The sequence below is a fragment of the Marmota flaviventris genome, chromosome 7 (assembly GCF_047511675.1).
Source record: "Marmota flaviventris isolate mMarFla1 chromosome 7, mMarFla1.hap1, whole genome shotgun sequence".
NCBI classification, from domain to species: domain Eukaryota; kingdom Metazoa; phylum Chordata; class Mammalia; order Rodentia; family Sciuridae; genus Marmota; species Marmota flaviventris.
The window spans coordinates 54,556,473-54,573,962 of NC_092504.1; the positions used below are offsets into that span (position 1 = coordinate 54,556,473).

Consider the following 17,490-nt stretch of genomic DNA (forward strand, 5'->3'; position numbering starts at 1 on the left):
GTACTAATTAAAGAACCAGCTTACCTAGAACTTCACTGTAAAACTGATTCCATTTCTTCACATCAAATGTTTGGAACCAAAAATCAAAGTAAAGCATATACATTATGTTTTTAACCCGATCCATGAATGTCATTTGATCACTTAATTCAGACATAACAATGGTGGGCACATAGGAAGGAGGGAATGTAAGTCCCCCACTATACTTTTCATATGTATAGCCAGGAGTAAAGCGGAGAGTGTATACAAATGGTACTTTAAGTAGCTCAGCCAGCAGCTCACCACAGGGACCAAAAGCATCTGAAAGAACAACATCAAATTTTGATTCATGTAGTTTCACCATAAGTTTCTTATTTAAAACTACATTTCTGCAGAGTTGTTCAATTGTATCAGAATATTTCTTGAAATTTTTTTGCACTAATGAAAAATATTGCCAGAAATCATCTTTTGGAGTATCATAAATCCATTCATGGATCCATTTGGTGATACGTTCTTCCATTTGTTGTTTACTTGAAGATGCAGGGTAAATCTCAAAATTAATAGAGGATGTTGTGTTGGGATTAATAAGAATGGAAGCTGTTGATGTCAGAACAGTCACCTCATGACCTCTCTGGAGAAGTTCATCCAGGATTTTCTTTATGTTGATCCAATGGCTGTATTCTGTGGGCCACACCAGCACTTTTCCACAGCTTCCAGAGCTAAAGTAACACATCAGTTGTATCAGCAGAAGGACTGAGTTCCTTTTCACAGACATCTTGGTACAAGGTAATGCTTCTTTTACATTATCAGCTCTTCTTTTCTTCAATTTCTCAGGCTTATATGTCTCAGGATAAATCAATCCAAAGTTAAAGTATAACTCCTGCACTTCAAAGTACAATTGTACAGGCTGATCATGTGGAACTTAGGAGAACAAACACAAGGTAGAGTACCTCAGGTTATAAAAGTTTGTATGCCCTAGAAGGGTTAATCTGTCCTGTGATGCCCCTCTCTCTTTCTTTCTCTCTCTCCCTCTCTCCTTCCAGATACTGACATGAGCTGAGTGGCTTTTCTTTGCTGGGACTTCCCTCAGGATGTGCTACTTCACCTTAGGCCCAGAGCAATGGAGTTAGCCATCAATGGACTGAGACCTCTGAAAACTTAAGCCCCAAATAAACTTTTTCTCCTCTAAGTTGTTCTTAGGTATTTTGGTCACAGTGATTAAAAAGTTGACAAAGTAATCACACCTCTCAATATTGTACAACCAAACCTCAACACAAACATGGGTGGTGACAAGCTATGTTCAAACCAGAAGACTCCCCTACTGAAAATATGATTTCTGTGATGCAGATACTTGAATGAAATCTACCTTACTATTTTTAAGAGTTATTGTTAATGCTTTTTAACAGTAGTGTAAAACATTCTAATCTAATCTAATGTTACTGGGTTTTTTTTATTTTTAATATATTCTTAGAAGCACACAATACATAGGAACTGGGGCAGGAGTTGTGGCTCAGTTGTAGAACACTTACCTGACATGTGAGACACTGGGTTCAATCTTCAGCACCACATAAATATAGATAAATAAAATAAAGTCAACATGTCCATATACAACTAAAATAATTAAAAAAATAAAATACTTAGGAACTTAACTCACCTTTAGATATTTATAATTATTGTTTTACTAAGAAATGTGTTGCACTCAAGTTATCTGAAGAAACATTTTAGTTTCATTATTATGTTTTTCAATTTAAGAATACTAAAATGAAGTTACACATGAAATTATTTGATTTCACTTTCTCTCAGATCTGTATTCCTGTATAGCTTATCTTAAATTTTGGTGAACTTTTCCAATCACCACCCCTTAAATCACTCCTTCAATAAGGTTAAGATTTTTACGATTATGGTGGTATGGTTTAGAATTTCAATGAAACCGTTCCAAGAGTCCTGTTTAGAATCTAGGAGTATACATGTATAGCTACATGTTTAAATTATCGTATTTCTTAGGTTATTGTTTCTATACGGCAACTTTTGCCCTGATAGCCAGTTGATACTATGGTAGAATGTGCTATTAAGTAACTGGATTTGAGTAGTCTTTCTTTTCACTTTTCTGTGTCCCACATGGAGCACTTATACCACAATCAAAGGGGTTCAGTCAGCATTTCTCCAGTGTAGATCTGTACAAAGTTTTGATCAAATCACCTCATCTTTTAGAAAGCTCCTGATAAAAGCATGTATTCTTTTAATTCCTTGAAAATTATTCTTATTTCAGATCATCAATACATACCAACTGCTAAATTATTATCTATAATAACAGCAATCCCATATCATTCAATTTAAACTCTGTTGTGAGTTAGTCTAATTTCCATTGTTACTCTAATAAAATTCCTAAGATAATGAATTGATAAGTAAATATTATTTTGGCTCACAGTTTGGGACATTTCACAGTCTGTTGGAACCACTGCTTTGGGCTGATTTTGAAGGGGTACATCACAGTAGAAAAGTATGTCAGAGAAAATGGCTAGGAATTAAAAAAAGAGACATAGAGAGAGGAAGAGAAGAGTCTTAGATCCCAATATTCCTTTCAAGAGCATATGCCAAATGACCTAACTTTCTTCCACTGAGCCTAACAATCTAAAAATTCTATCACCTCCCAGTGGTGCCTTGAGCCAGGGACCAATCCTTTGGGACACATTCAAGATTCAAAGTATAAACCATTTTCCCCACAACAGGAAGAAAAATGTGGAGGAGACAAAAGTTTAACTACTTGTGTTTTCAAAACCAAAATGATATTCTTTCTTTTCTTTTCTTCATTGCATTGTGTATGCATGATTTGTTATTTTTTCACTGTATAATAATGAGCAACCTTTGAACATAAAATGTATATTTTCTAATATAGAGAGCTTATATATAAAAAAAATTTAGAGAAGAGATAAACAAGCTAAAACTTTTCTAAATATTGACCATGCAGACTGTACATTGTCCAGAGCATTATTCAAAAGTATAATTATTTTCTTGTAGGGAGACCATTGTATTATTTCTGTGACTTGCATGGGGTATCAAGGTACTCTGTGTGTTTCCAGTAAACTATAGCAGCATTAACTTATGTTCAATCTTTGTCTCACAGGTTCGTGGTCCAAAGCTATTCATTCAGTAGATGACATTACACAAAAAAGGTAGAGTAATACAACCTCAGTTGGTGAACTAATTACAAACATGTATTTGTTCTCATTCTGTGATATCCTTATGAAAAAATTACAAGCTCAATTTGAGAAAATTGTGGAAAAGTAAAAAAAAATGAAATAAGATTGACTTTCTACTTTTTCAACTAATCTATTATATTTCTTCATTGTCCTCAGATTCCAGCTAAATTCATAATGAGGCTGACTTAGGCAAACTATACCTGCTTGAATGAAATATTTTGTAATGATTCATTATGCAGATAAAGGTTTTAATTAATTCAGCAAGGTAAGATAATCACATTATATCCAGTGTTCACTTTATAGATAACTGCTATAGATAGTATTCTGTACACCTTGATCATTTTTCCACTATATTATTATGAATATCTTATTAAACCAATGACTATATTAATTTTTAAGATTCTTGATGAATTTTGACAGATGTCTCTTCTCTAATATATTCTGAAGTTATCTATGAATCCAGCAGGAAAACAAGATATGTGGGGGAATAATTTCTTTCTACAAAATTTAGAAGAAATATTCACAACTGTTGATGCCAATTTGAATGTTTCTATGAATTAATAACAAAAGCTGGTAATACTAATTATTGATGTTGCATTATTCTTGATCTTATTCCTTATCTTCATTTTCTTCCTAATCTCTACCCACACCCGCCCCATACACAAACTGCCACTGCCACTTTCTGTTAAAGTGAACAACAAAATCCTTCAACAATAGAACTAGAATCGGGGCTCATTGGCCCATGCCTGGAGGGTCTCAAGTTCAAAGCCAGCCTCGGTACTGGTGAGCCTAAGCAACTTAGTGAGAACTTGTGTCTAATTAAAATACAAAAAATAGGCCTGGGGATGTGGCTCAGTGTTTTAGTGCTCCTGATTTCAATCCCTGGTACCCCTGCCCCACCACCAAAAAAAAAAAAAAATGAATAGAATTGGATTATACAAAACTTCCACAAGTCTTAGTTCAGGTCTTGTAACTTGAAAGGTGACAATAGTTTAAAATAGTTCCATTCCAGATAATATTGGGTTTATTCTTTAAACAATATATCATTATTTATATTGCTTTTTATCAAGAATGGAGACAAAGATAATTTTCTGAAGATTAAATAATAATACACATAGAAGACTGTTTTCTATATATATCTTAAAGTGTGATATTGAATTAAAATACATTAGGATCTATGTTCTTTTTTGAGGAATATCTTGCTTTATATTGACAGAATTACTTCTTTGTTATAATATAAGAGTAATTTTTCAGGTACAGGTGGTAGGAATTTTTAGATTTTTATTTTATATGCAATGTACATTTTCTGAGAATCATTTTGTTTGTGAGATTCATATTCCTCAAGGAAGCTTTACAGAAATGGGCTAGAGACTTGGTGGAAGGCACTAAACAAATTCATTTTGATAAGATAAATAATACTTTTATGCTCAGAGACATAAAAGCCTAGAATCTGAAGTGAAAAATAGTTAAAATGCATGAATGACAAGAAAATGAATGTTGAGTTTGGCTGCAATATCGTGGGGGAATAGATATTTAGTTAAATAACTCAAAAACATCTTCTATATAAGCTAGGATATTGGAGAAAACCCATAATACTTGCTACAGTATTTTAACACTTCTATTTGTACATTTGACTGTGAACACATTTCTTTTTAATCCAATCTATAAAGTGTCTGTTCACTAGCACTGTGTTAGAGAATACAGGGTTGATCTATTGAAAAACCATTTCCCATTAAGTGAGAAGTTATATCTAATGTGGCTCGTGTAAATTAGGCACTTAGTAGTATTAATAATAACAAAAGTAGCAATAATGACAATGCATAGTGTTAGTTCTGGACTGCTAAGTACCAGATATATTACATTAGCATTGTGTTCCTCCTTTATTATAACCCTTTTGACACTCATTTTATTACGTATTTACATGCTATCTGTCCAAGTATTATGTAAGGTACATGGGGGAAAAAAAATGTCTGATTTGTTCCTCTGCATATCCAGTACTGACCTGAGCTGCATACTCTTCACTTTATAAGTATTTTTTGATTGAATAATTTATACTTATGTATTGAATAAGGAAGAACGTAATTTAACTGACATTATTCTCAAAGTATCTCATGTATTTCTCTTTATTCTACAATAATAATGAAATGCAGTCATTTGTGATAGTGTAGAAACACATGGCTTTCTAATAGAAAGACCCCTTTATATTACTTTGCATATTTCTCCATCTATGAGTCAAAACTCTGGATGAATGGTGAAAATTCATCCCTACTGAAATTCAAATAAAATAGAACAAAACACAGGAATGTGTTGACCTTAGACAAGGGTTTAACTGGTTTCCATGGGAGTCTTAAAACTAAATCAAAAAGTGGTGGTAGGGGAGGGAGTATGGGGAAAATAACAAATTGTGATAGATTTGAATGAAATACATTTTGGATATCCTCATTTCTCAAATAATGCTGTGAATCTTCCTTTAAGGAAACAAGAAAAAAAAGTTACAGGGAATTAGAAAATTTTCATGTGAATATGTTAGATAATGTTTGGAAAAAAACGTTGGAATCATATAATCATAGAAGTATAAACTGTGGTTTTATAAAACCAATATATTTATATATTTGAGAACTGAAATACAAGCATTTAGATACTTACATATTTGAATACTTACACATTCATACATATGCATGCATATTTTAATTTATATGTATATTATATACATAGTGTATGAGCAAAGCAAAGTTAACTTGAGAAAAAATATTTTTTATGTGACTTCAGTATATTCAATTTTTAAAAAATCATTAAAATAAAACACTGTATTATGAACTCCTTTTGTTTTCTGTTTAAAGGTCTAAAAGTAAGAGGTATAAATGTGAGCAACCATTGTAGCTCCACAATTTATTGATCTTGCTATATCCATAAATACTTTGCCACAATTAGTCTAGTTTGTAATAAGGTAGCAAGTTAAAATTTCCAAGGAAAACATGAGGAAATTCCTTAGGTAATATGCCAAATATTTTAATTTCTGAGGAGGAAACAGAAATGTGAGAGAAAACTATTTCTCATTTCTATACAAAAAGTGATGCTAGAACTGTTCAAAACTCCACACCTATATAACTATGTAAAGACATTCAGTGAGGTTTATACTTGTTATTTTGGAAATGAAATTAAAAATAGCATTAAATAAATGTATAATTTCTAGAGAAATTCTAAGGTCTTCAATTGGTAGGATGAGGATATTCTGGAATGCCTAATGAGTGATGGCCACAGAGCTCTAAATAACCCTGCAAATAAGCCTTAAATCTTTGTGAGATTTATCAATGATTTTATATTTCCCTTTTATAATATCACCTGTACAAATTTCTCTGATTTCAAATATTCCTTCACACTCACCTTCAAATGAGGAAAGTTATGACTTCATGCTACCAACTGAAATTATAATTCATTTAGTATTTCAAAAGCAAAAATGATTCTACTTCTTCTTAAATGTGTAGACCCAAACACAAAATAATGTACATGCGTCATATTCTTTCCTTCTCCATAAATACCATTTTGCCACTTAAATCTTAGATAAAAGCAACCACGTCAAAAGGAAAAGATAAAATTCCTCTGTTCTACTACTTCAGTTTACATCCAGGAAAGAAGCTGACATTGTACACAAAGTGTGTTTCAAGTATTTTAGCCAGCTGTTCACCACAGGAATCGGTGGCACCTGAAAGCAGAATATTCTTAGTTGATTTTTGTTGCTATAATTAACTACTTTGGTATATTTAAAGAATGAAAATTTATTTCTCAGACTTCAGAGGCTGGGAAGTCCTTGAGCCAGGCACTTGCAAATTTTTTGTTCAGTGGTGTGTGCTTTCACTAAGAACACAGCACTCCTCCAGAGAGGAGGAATGCTTTGTCCTCATGTGGCAGATGATGGAAGGACAATGAAGTTTTGATTTGCATTTTCTTGATGGCTAAAGATGCTGAATATATATTTCATATATTTACTGGCTATTTTTACTTCTTTTGAGAAGTGTCTGTTCAGCTCATTTGCCATTTATTGTTTTTAATATGATGCAGTTCCATCTGTCAATTTTTCCTATACGGGTCTTATTCAGAAAACTATTGCCTGTGTCTACATCATGAAATGTCCTTCTTTGTTTTCTTCTAGTAGAAGATTCATGATTCAAGATTCATGAAATCGTGAATCATTCATTTCATAAATGATCTCATACCTGGGTCATTCCTCTATTTTGAGTTGATTTTTTAATAAGATGAGATAGAGGGATCAAGTTTCAGTCTTCTACGTATGGATATATGACTTTCCCAGTAAAATTTATTAAAGAAGCTATCTTTTCTCCCATGTATGTTTTTGGCAATTTTGACAGAAATTAGATAACATAGCCTCATGGGTTTATTTCTTGGTTTCTGTTCTACTCCATTGGTCCAGGTATCTATTTTTATGTCAGTAACATGCTGCTTTTATTACTATGTTTTGTAGTAACATTTTGAAATTGGGTATTACGATGCCCCCTGTCTTGCTCTTGTTGCTCAGGATATCTTGGGCTATTAAGGATCTTTTATACGTTCATATGAATTTTAGATATTTTTTCTAGTTCTGTGAACATGAACATTTGAGTTCTTTGTATTTTCTAGCATCTTCCTTAACTTTATTCTAGAACACATGCTTATTAAGACATATATATATATATATATATATATATATATATATATATATATAGACAATTTATTTACATTTTCATGCAGTTTCTGAAAAGAATATCTTCAGTTTTCCCCTAGCATGAAATATAGAAAAATTTGAATAGTAGATAGTTAGTTGAGAGCAAAGGAAATAGAAGATGAAAGTTTAAGGAAAGCACCTTATGGCCTGTCAGGCCAAGTTCATTCAGTACTTCCTTATAAATGACCTTGCCACACAAACTCTTTTATACCAGTCCCAGAGTTGGAGTAATAGTTCAGAACATTTTGATTGTGTTGTTTTCTTATGTTTGAGTTTTAAGGGATTTTTAAAAAATATTTCTTCACATATTTATACTCAACTTTTTTCAATATTTGATTTGCAAATATATCGTGCAATCTTGTGATTTGTCTTTTTATTTTCTTGTTGATATCTTTTTATGAATAAAACTTTTAATTTAATGAAGTCCAACTTATCAATTTTATTTGGTCATTTTTGCTTTTAGTGTCATTTCAAAGACCAAATTAGAAATAAAAAATTATTTAACCATATTTTCATTAGGTTCATATATGTCATCTGTATAAAATATATGCTTCATATTACTTTCTTTTGATTTGTTAAGAGAATTAGAAGAAATATACACTTTTACTCTATCTTATAATTGCAAATTATATTTATTGTTCTTTATCATGTGGATTAGAATTGGAGTTTGAGTCAGGTACATTGGTGAATGCCTGTAATTCTATTAACTCAGGAGGCATATAAGCAAGAGGATTGAAAGTTTGGCACCAGCCTGGGTAACTTAGTGAGACTTTCAAAAACATAATGGTCGGAAAACAAAAAATATAAAGAGGTGATTATGTAGCTTAGTAATAAAGCATCTCAGAGACCAATCCCTAGAACCTACGAGAAAAAGAAAAAAAAAATTAAAATAAAAAAGAATCGAAGCCTGGGTTTACTCACGTTGAAGCTGAAGAATTTATTTAGAATTTTTTGTTAGGCAGATTTTGTAAAACAAATTATCTTGTTTTGTTTGTTTGAAAATGTCTTTCTTTCTTTATTATTTTGGAAAAAAAATAGTTTAATGGTGTTGGAATAACTTTCAGTTTACAGCTAGAAGCTAGCAGCTATGAGCAGTTCAGAATGCTTGAAGAATCTACACTCATTCAGACCTGATAGGAATGCCTACAGGATGGGATGCTCCAGAGAGCCATTAGTTAAGCCACATCCTTAGTATTTGTGGTTTGTGTTGCCAAGCTGCCAGGCCAGGAAAGTGATAGACAGGAGCTTCAGGCATGGAACTCCTAACTTAGAAACCCCCTCCCCTAGGGACAAAGACCCTTCCTGATGATAGCAATATTTAGAGCATCCTTGTAGTGTGGTTACATTAGGCTTAAGATGATTGGCTTATGGATACTATCTTGCTTGTGTATGATTGATGGCCCGCCCCACTCGAACCCTACAACAATTGTATGCATTCCAAAAATAAACTGAGCTACTGGACGACGACTTGAGGTGGGTCTCCAGCCAGTTCTCTCACCAGCTCCCGGAGTCTGTGAGTTGATTCCATGTCTCTACCCACCACGACTGAGGTAGCCAAGCAACTAACTAACCACATCATAATGGTACATAGGATTTATCTTCAACAGAATTTTATCATTGTTTTGAATATGACATATTAGCCCCATGTGGGTCTCACAGTTTATGATAAGAAGTCAATAGGTACTATTTGTGGAGTTCCTCGAGTGTCATGAATTGTTTTTCTCTTGCTACTTCAAAATTTTCTCTCTTTAGTCATTACCTTTTACTTTGATGTGTCTGTGATTGGACCTCTGTGTGTATCTTACTTGGAATTCATTGCACTTCTGGATTTTATAAATCAATGTATTTCATCATATATAAAAGTTTTCAGGTATTTTTAAAGGTTTTTTTTTTCTGCTAATTCTCTTTTCTTCTTGTACCCCCACTTTACACATATTGGTGTGCTTAAATGTGTTCCATAAATCTGCAGTGCTCACACATTATTCTTCGTTTTTTAAATCTCTCTGTTTGGGGGTCATATAATCACTGTTTACCAACCTGCCATGTTGACTGACTTATCACCTGCTGTTTCAGATCTACATTTGGATCCCCTATGATGAACATTTTAATTTCAATACAGTAATTTTCAATTCCAATATTTTCTTTTGATTCTTTTTAAAGAATATAATTACTATCAGTATTTGTGTCTTCAATATTAGATCTTAGATTCCAATTACAACTTCTTTTATTCTTCAACATTGTTTTCTTTAGGTCTCTGAACATATTTATAGTGGTTATTGTGAAGAGCAGTGACTTGAACCATGGTTTCTGATTGCTTATGGCTGTATTTTCACCTGGAACTACCTGTAGAAAGGTACAGGTCAAGATGGCCCAGTTGTTATGCTGACACTAGTGCAAGGAGGCTATGTACAAAGGCACTGAGCTGTATTAATTGGGACCTTGAGTTCAGGCACCAACTCACAGGGATGGAGAATTCTGAGCATAACAAGATGAACCTAATATCTCACCAGTCCTGCATTCTTCATATTACCTGCTTTGCTGAAACTTTACCAAAAATAATCTTTTGAAGAAACCTATATAATAAATGTGCTGTACTAATTCTGGGCCATTCATCCTCTTTCAGAGGGTGATATTCCATTTGGCCTCACCTTTTTCTCCTTGTGTGTCTGTCTTTTCTCAATCCCCCTTTGTCCCTCCTCCTGTTTTTGTTTGTTTGTTTTACCCATCTGAATTAACAGCCATGGCTGAGAGATGGGACCACAGCAGCCTATCTTGAAGCTTTTACCTGTTAAATACAACTCATCCCTCTATTAGAAGATTCTACTGCCTGTTTGTTTCAGATGTAAAGATCACACTTTCCTGATTATTGGCATGCCTTTTCAATTTCTGTTAAAAACTTTTTTGCAATACTGCAGGTCAAAACAAAGGCCTCACACATGCTGGGCAAATGCTGTACTATTAGACTAAATTCCCACCCCAAAACTTTTTTGATAATAGAATATAGAAATTCTGGATATTAGATCTCCTTCTGTGGATTATAATTGGTTTTTGTTTTAAGATGAACTATTTTAATGAAATCTTTCTCCTACTACAGTGGTTAGTCTTTGAATTTTCTCTCACGTGTGTAGATTTTTCATGCTCATAGATCTTGTGATGGCAGAGCTGGTAGCAGAACACTCTTTGACAGCTACTTTTAATGGTTCAGTATTCTGTTAGCCTTCAGAAAACTAAGATTTACTGAATGCCTGAAACCACTAACTACTCCTATACTTTCCCTAACATTGATGTTTTATTTTAAAAACAAATCATGCCTGAGGCTGGAGAATTTTTTTTGTCTTAGATACTGGTCTTCTTGCCCATAAAGATTAATAGGTTTTACTAAACCTGGATCACTTTGATTTTAAAGTGGTGTGAAGTATTCAGGCAGGCCTTGAGAATCTCTTTGATTTTATTTGCCAAGTTTTCATAAAATGTTTTAGAGTTCTTTCTTTCTTTCCTTCTCTCTTTCTTTCTTTCTTTCTTTCTGTCTTTCTTTCTTTCTTTCTTCTTTGCATTGTTACTGATTATGGTAAGACAGAATATGTCCAGGTTCAAAATAAACGAATGGATAAAAAAATGTGGCATTTATACACAATGGAGTATTACTCTGCATTAAAAAATGACAAAATAATAGAATTTGCAGGGAAATGGATGGCATTAGAGCAGATTATGCTAAGTGAAGGTAGCCAATCCCTAAAAAACAAATGCCAAATGTCTTCTTTGATATAAGGAGAGTAACTAAGATCAGAGTAGGGATGAAGAGCAGGAGAAGAAGATTAACATTTAACAGGGATGAGAGGTGGGAGGGAAAGGGAGAGAGAAGGGAAATTGCATGGAAATGGAAGGAGACCCTCAGGGTTATACAGTGGAGGAGGTAGAGAGAGAGGAGGGGAGGGAAGGTGAGAGGTGGGGAGGGGGGATGGTGGAGGATGGGAAAGGCAGTGGAGCACAACAGACACTAGTATGGCAATATGTAAATCAATGGATGTGTAACTGATGTGATTCTGCAATATGTGTATGGGGTGAAGGTGGGAGTTCATAACCCACTTGAATCAAAGTGTGGAATATGATATGTCAAGAAATTTGTAATGTTTTGAATAACCAACAATAAAAAAATTTAAAAAAAAGAAAAAAGAATATGTCCAGGTTCAAAATGAAAAGGCCATTATTTTACCTTAAGTCACACAGATTATTTAATGTTTTTGTATTTGGTTTATGGAAAGATGCAGCAAGAGTCTCCTGAGAAAAAAGAAGGAATAAGAAGAGGAGGAATATTCACTAGAGTATGGCCATATAGAATAACTGGCATTTTTTAAACACTCCTCTCCAAACACATTTAACATCACAGAATATCTGTAAGGTAGCTACATGGCACTGTGTCTCCTTCTGAAAGAAATGAATATATGTATATTTACTTGTCACTGGGAGAGAATGAAAATTGACTATGTCCTGTTAGAGTACAGGTTTTATGTTATCACAACCTGTAAGTCACACCTTACCTTATATCTACTGTCAATTTTTAAAAATGAGAATGAAATCATCCATGTAAATTTTTGTAAAGTCCCACAGTGAAAAAAAAAAAAAAAAACTACTTAGTGGAACCAAGACTTTCCCAGACAACTCAAAGGTATAGGAAGTTGACTGAGGTGATAGTATTTCTAATTCCATGTGCATTGCCACTGAGAAATGAAGTGAGATGTTAATTTTGCCATGTCCTTTAGAAGAAAAATGTAGAACAGCACTTGGAGGCATATTAAAGTCAAGCAATATAATTTGTCTTCCAAAGTTGAAGAGAACATTGTGAAAATACATATATTATTTTCAAGTGCAAATGAAACATAAAGGAGATCTCAGGCATGGTCATAGATGAAATCTCAGCAAATTTAAATTTTTAAAATGAGATAAATCTGACTACAGTGAAATAAAACTAAAAAATCACTGGGAGAAAAAAGGAATGTACCTCATCTACTGTCAAATGCATACATTTGGAGTTCCATTTATTGCAGCAGACTGAAGTGTTCCTAAATGACTCAACATTTTCCCACTATTTCTACTCCCAATATAAACACATCCTAAAGAAGGAGCTGTGTACAACAGCAATCCCATCCAGATATGGGTCTGAGAAAGATATTCACTAATGATTAGTGTGTTCTTGAAATCCAAATGAAACATAGGCCTTAAATGTAGGGACAAAAATTTTTATTCTATAGACTGCAGTGACTTTCTGCTTAAAAAACTAAGCACAAATTTTGGAACTGAAGATCTCTGTAGGCTACAGCAAAAGCAATCAACTGTTCTCTAAAATAGAACACGCATTCATATACTTGAAACAATATTGAACATATGAAATAATATGGAACAGAATGGATGAACAAAATAATGAGCAAGATCAGCAGTGGAGAGAATTAGTGAGTTTTCTGGGTTTTGGAATTAAACTTATCTATTAGAGCCCCCCAATAGGAATTACATGTGTACTTTAAAAATTTCCAGTTAACTGATTGAAAGTGTGTTTTTTTTTCTCTTTTTTTAAAACACCTTATATTAGGGCCCATTGCATTCCCCGATTTCTTTGCCCTAACTATCTATCTTATACATCATTGAAGTACTTATGAACTTATTAAATATGTTCTTCTCTATTTTGATTTTTTTCTAGGTTAACTCTTGCATCATGCATGTACTCATTATAATCGATTAGATGTTTCCAAATCTCACCTTCTCTGACCTATAATTTCTGGTTAATTTTTTACCCAGCTTCTAGAATCTATATTGATCTCAAATTAAGCCACAAACATGACCCCTGTCATCATGATTCAGGATTTCAACAGTTTTACAAGTTTCACTTTCTTACTTTCCTATATTAAAGGAGAGGTTTGGAATCTACAAGATTCAATATTGAAGAAACAAACACATGGATAACATTTAAATTTGGGGCATTTAATATAAAAAGGGATTTATATGACTCTGTTAAGTCTGATTTCATGTTTGCATATTTCCCTAATGTGTAAATATTGCTCTATGTGAAAAAACTTTCAACTTAAAACAAGTGAAAAAATTTTGATGACTGCATATGAGTAGCAAAGGACTTATGTATCTGGCTTTATACTTCAAGAATTGAAAAGACTGATTTTGACAAAGTCATTAGAGATTTTGCAGAATTTCTTCATTATGAAAAAAAAAATACTTTGATATATGTAGAACTTATAAAGCCTCATTTGCCTCGTAATAATATACACACAAAATTTCCATATTTACAAAATACATTAATGTAATATAATAATATATTAATATAATGCATTACTTTTCCCCTTTTTATTTTTAAATTAATTAATTAATCTTTTTTTTACACAACTGAAATACAACTTTCCATTTCTCTGGTTGTACATGATGCATAGTCACAACATTCATGCAATCATAAATATACATAGAATAAAAATGTATCTCTTATTCCACCATCTTTTCTACCCCCACACCCTCCTTTCTGCCCTCACTCAACTCCACCCAATCCAAAATTCATACATTCTACACTTCCCTCCCATATGGATCAGATTCCACTTATCAAACAAGACATTGGCCTTTTTTTGGGGGGGCGGGGTGGTGGTATTGGCTTACTTTACTTAGCATGATATTCTCCAGCTCCATCCAGTTATCAGCAATGTCATAATTTCATTCTTTAAGGCTCAGTAATATTTCACTATGTATATATACCACAGTTTCTTTCTACATTCATCTACTGGGGGATATTTAGGTTGGTTCCACAGTATAGTTACTGTGAATTAAGCTGCTATTAACATTCATGGGACTTCATCACTATAGTATGCTGATTTTAAGTTGTGTGGGTATAAATTGAGGAGTGGGATAGCTGGGTCAAATGGTGGTTCCATTTCAAGTGCTTTCCAGAGTGGTTCTTTAATTTGCAATCCCACCAGCAATGAATGAGTGAAACTTTTTCCTACATCCTCCCAACACTTATACACTTATGGTTGCTTGTATTCTGCATAATTGCCATTCTGACTGGAGTGAAATGAAATCTTAGAATAGTTTTGATTTGTATTCCTCTAACTGCTAGAGATGGTGAACACTTTTTCAAATATTTTTTGATCAATTTATTGATTTTGTTGATTTTTTTAGTTTATTGATTTTTTTATACATTATCATTTATTTGAATTTTGATTTTTATTGATATGATGGTGTTGCATCACACAACTAAACCAGTCAGGGTCACTCCAAGGGAATTTGGGGAATAAATAAAGGCATAGACACAGAAAGTACCTTTTCTTTGGGTTCAGTGACCACTTCTCAACTGCAGCTCCCAGAAGAGGGGCAAGGCAGGCAAGAAAGCGAGTGAGGAGCACATGCTGAATGCTTTTATTGGGGAGAAGCTATTCAAATGAGGCAAGGGGTCAGGTTTCAGAGGGTTGAGTCTAGTTTCATGATATCTTGCTGTGAGCAGGTTGACTGACATCTAGAAAGGCCACGCCCATCTCATATGCTGTGTGAGGATAATAGGCAGAGTGAGCAAAAAGAGGCTGACATTGCCTGCTCAAACAGAGGGGCAACATTGGTTCAGTCCATCCTGTGTGCTCAATTCTCATAGTTCATTTTTATTTTTAACTCAATACTCATGATTCATTCACACAAAGCCCATGGCTGGCTTGCCACATCTCCATATTCTCATCATTCAAGGCTAAGGGGCACTCCTTTCCAATGTGTCAGCTCCTGACATGATGGTACATTCAAAGTTTAATAAAAGATGCTAGTACTTATCTACTTTTCTGGACATTATTATAATAATTAGCTTCAATAACAATTATTCTTATTTTTGAACAAAAATAGTCCTGTAAAAATCTTTTGTATGTGTCAAAAATGAAAATTATGTCTCTCTTCCACCCAACTAATTAAACTTTTCTATTGTCAGGCAAAAGAACTGTTCTTCATTTAATTTCCTTCCTCTCAGAATTTAAAAATGATATTTGCACATATTAAACAGCAAGTTGTGGAGTCCAGCACAGGCTTTGAAAATTGCTGCACACACTATTTGTTTTTATTGAATTTTTAATTTATTCACATTTCAATTTAACTTGGTTCTCTATTTAATTTTCTGTTTATTTTTCTATGCACTGTGGGAGAAAAATAAATAAAAAGAAAAATACAAATTTCTGGTTTTCATATCCTAACTAGTCCAGGTATTAAAGTAGCTAGAAGAATCTAACTAGAGAGGTAAGGCAAAAGATGGGAGATGTTATTGTAGAAGGAGGGAAATATAACATTATAATCTGGTGGGACTGAACCAAACTCGCAAATCTCCAACTCCCATTCCTAACTAAAGGGAATAGTCCCTCCTCTTATTTTTTCTCTTATGACTAAATTGCATAGGATCATTAACAAAGTAAAAAAAAAAGCAATTCAAGAATATTTAAGACCTCATGTGGAAATGATCTTTTGTCTTGCTAACCAAAAAGTTTACCAAGTTGCATAGTTTTGGGTAGGAAGCTACTTAGGATCATCCACAATTTTTGAAACAAAGAAAAATTCAACACTGAAATATTTTGTACTTCATGAGGATGTATACTGTAAACACTCATGTAGCACAGAGGATTTTCTTTAAAAATGTGTGAAGAGATTTGACGAGACTTAGCCTGGCTTCCATCTGCAGTAATTCATAGATTATTTCCCAAGAGATGATCTCATCATCCATGATACCTCTGTGCTCATGAAAATCAAATTCTCTCAAGGAACAAAGTACACATTGTTAAATCCCCCTGCTAGGCCATTTTCAGAAATGTTCTACCTCTTCCTCTTCAATTTTCCATTTATACATAGCTCAAAAGTCCTCTTTGTTGCATCCACTTTTTACTGGTCCCTCTCCAGATTTCCTTCTTATTCCTATGAAAACCTCACTCATCTTTGTTTTAGTATGAGTTGAGCTGAATTTATACTATAGTCTCTTTCCCCTATGTCAATGTTCTGAATAAGTTAGGTTCATCCACCTTTAACAAAGATGTGGCTCTGGTATGTTTTGAAAAGCACACAAATGGTTCATTTGATTGCAATTTATACCAACAGAGGATGTTTCAGAAAATTCACAATAAAAAATAATTAGGTTTCCTGCTATTCTGAAATCAATAGCTAAGGTTTCAGTGGTCTCATTTTATTTTTCAGTTATGACAATATACAAGATAGTACTAAAATAAAATTATTTGAGGAGTTTTGAAACTATATAGAAGTATATATACCATTATATAGAAGCATATACCCATTAATGTTTAACAAGAAATAAAAAAAAATTCAGGAAGACAAAAATCTTATAGAACATGGAGCCTAATCTTGCTACACTTTGATTCAGAGTGGTTGAATTAAATGAGAGAGTCTGCCTATCATGCATAAGGACCATATGAATCAGAGAATTCTACTCTTTTTCTTCTTTCCTATCTGTTCCTAAGCTTTTTTTGGGGAAAAGTGGGTACCAGAGATTGAACTCAGGGACACTTTACCACTGAACTATATACCCAGCCCTATATTTTTATTTTATTTAGAGACAGATCTCACTGGATTGCT

The 17,490-nt window shown here is 33.4% G+C and overlaps 1 protein-coding gene across 2 annotated transcripts in view; it reads right to left on the reverse strand.

Moving 5' to 3' along the window:
- Positions 1-751, reverse strand: part of LOC139706503 (UDP-glucuronosyltransferase 2B31-like) — a 29,363-nt gene extending 28,612 nt beyond the window's left edge. The window contains exon 1 of one of the 2 annotated variants that reach the window (XM_071614800.1): positions 280-751. In XM_071614800.1, coding sequence (XP_071470901.1) covers positions 280-751 — 472 coding nt within the window. Of the gene's footprint in view, positions 1-24 lie in introns of both variants that reach the window. The other variant, XM_071614799.1, reaches the window with a different exon arrangement.
- Between the last annotated feature and the right edge of the window lie 16,739 nt (positions 752-17,490).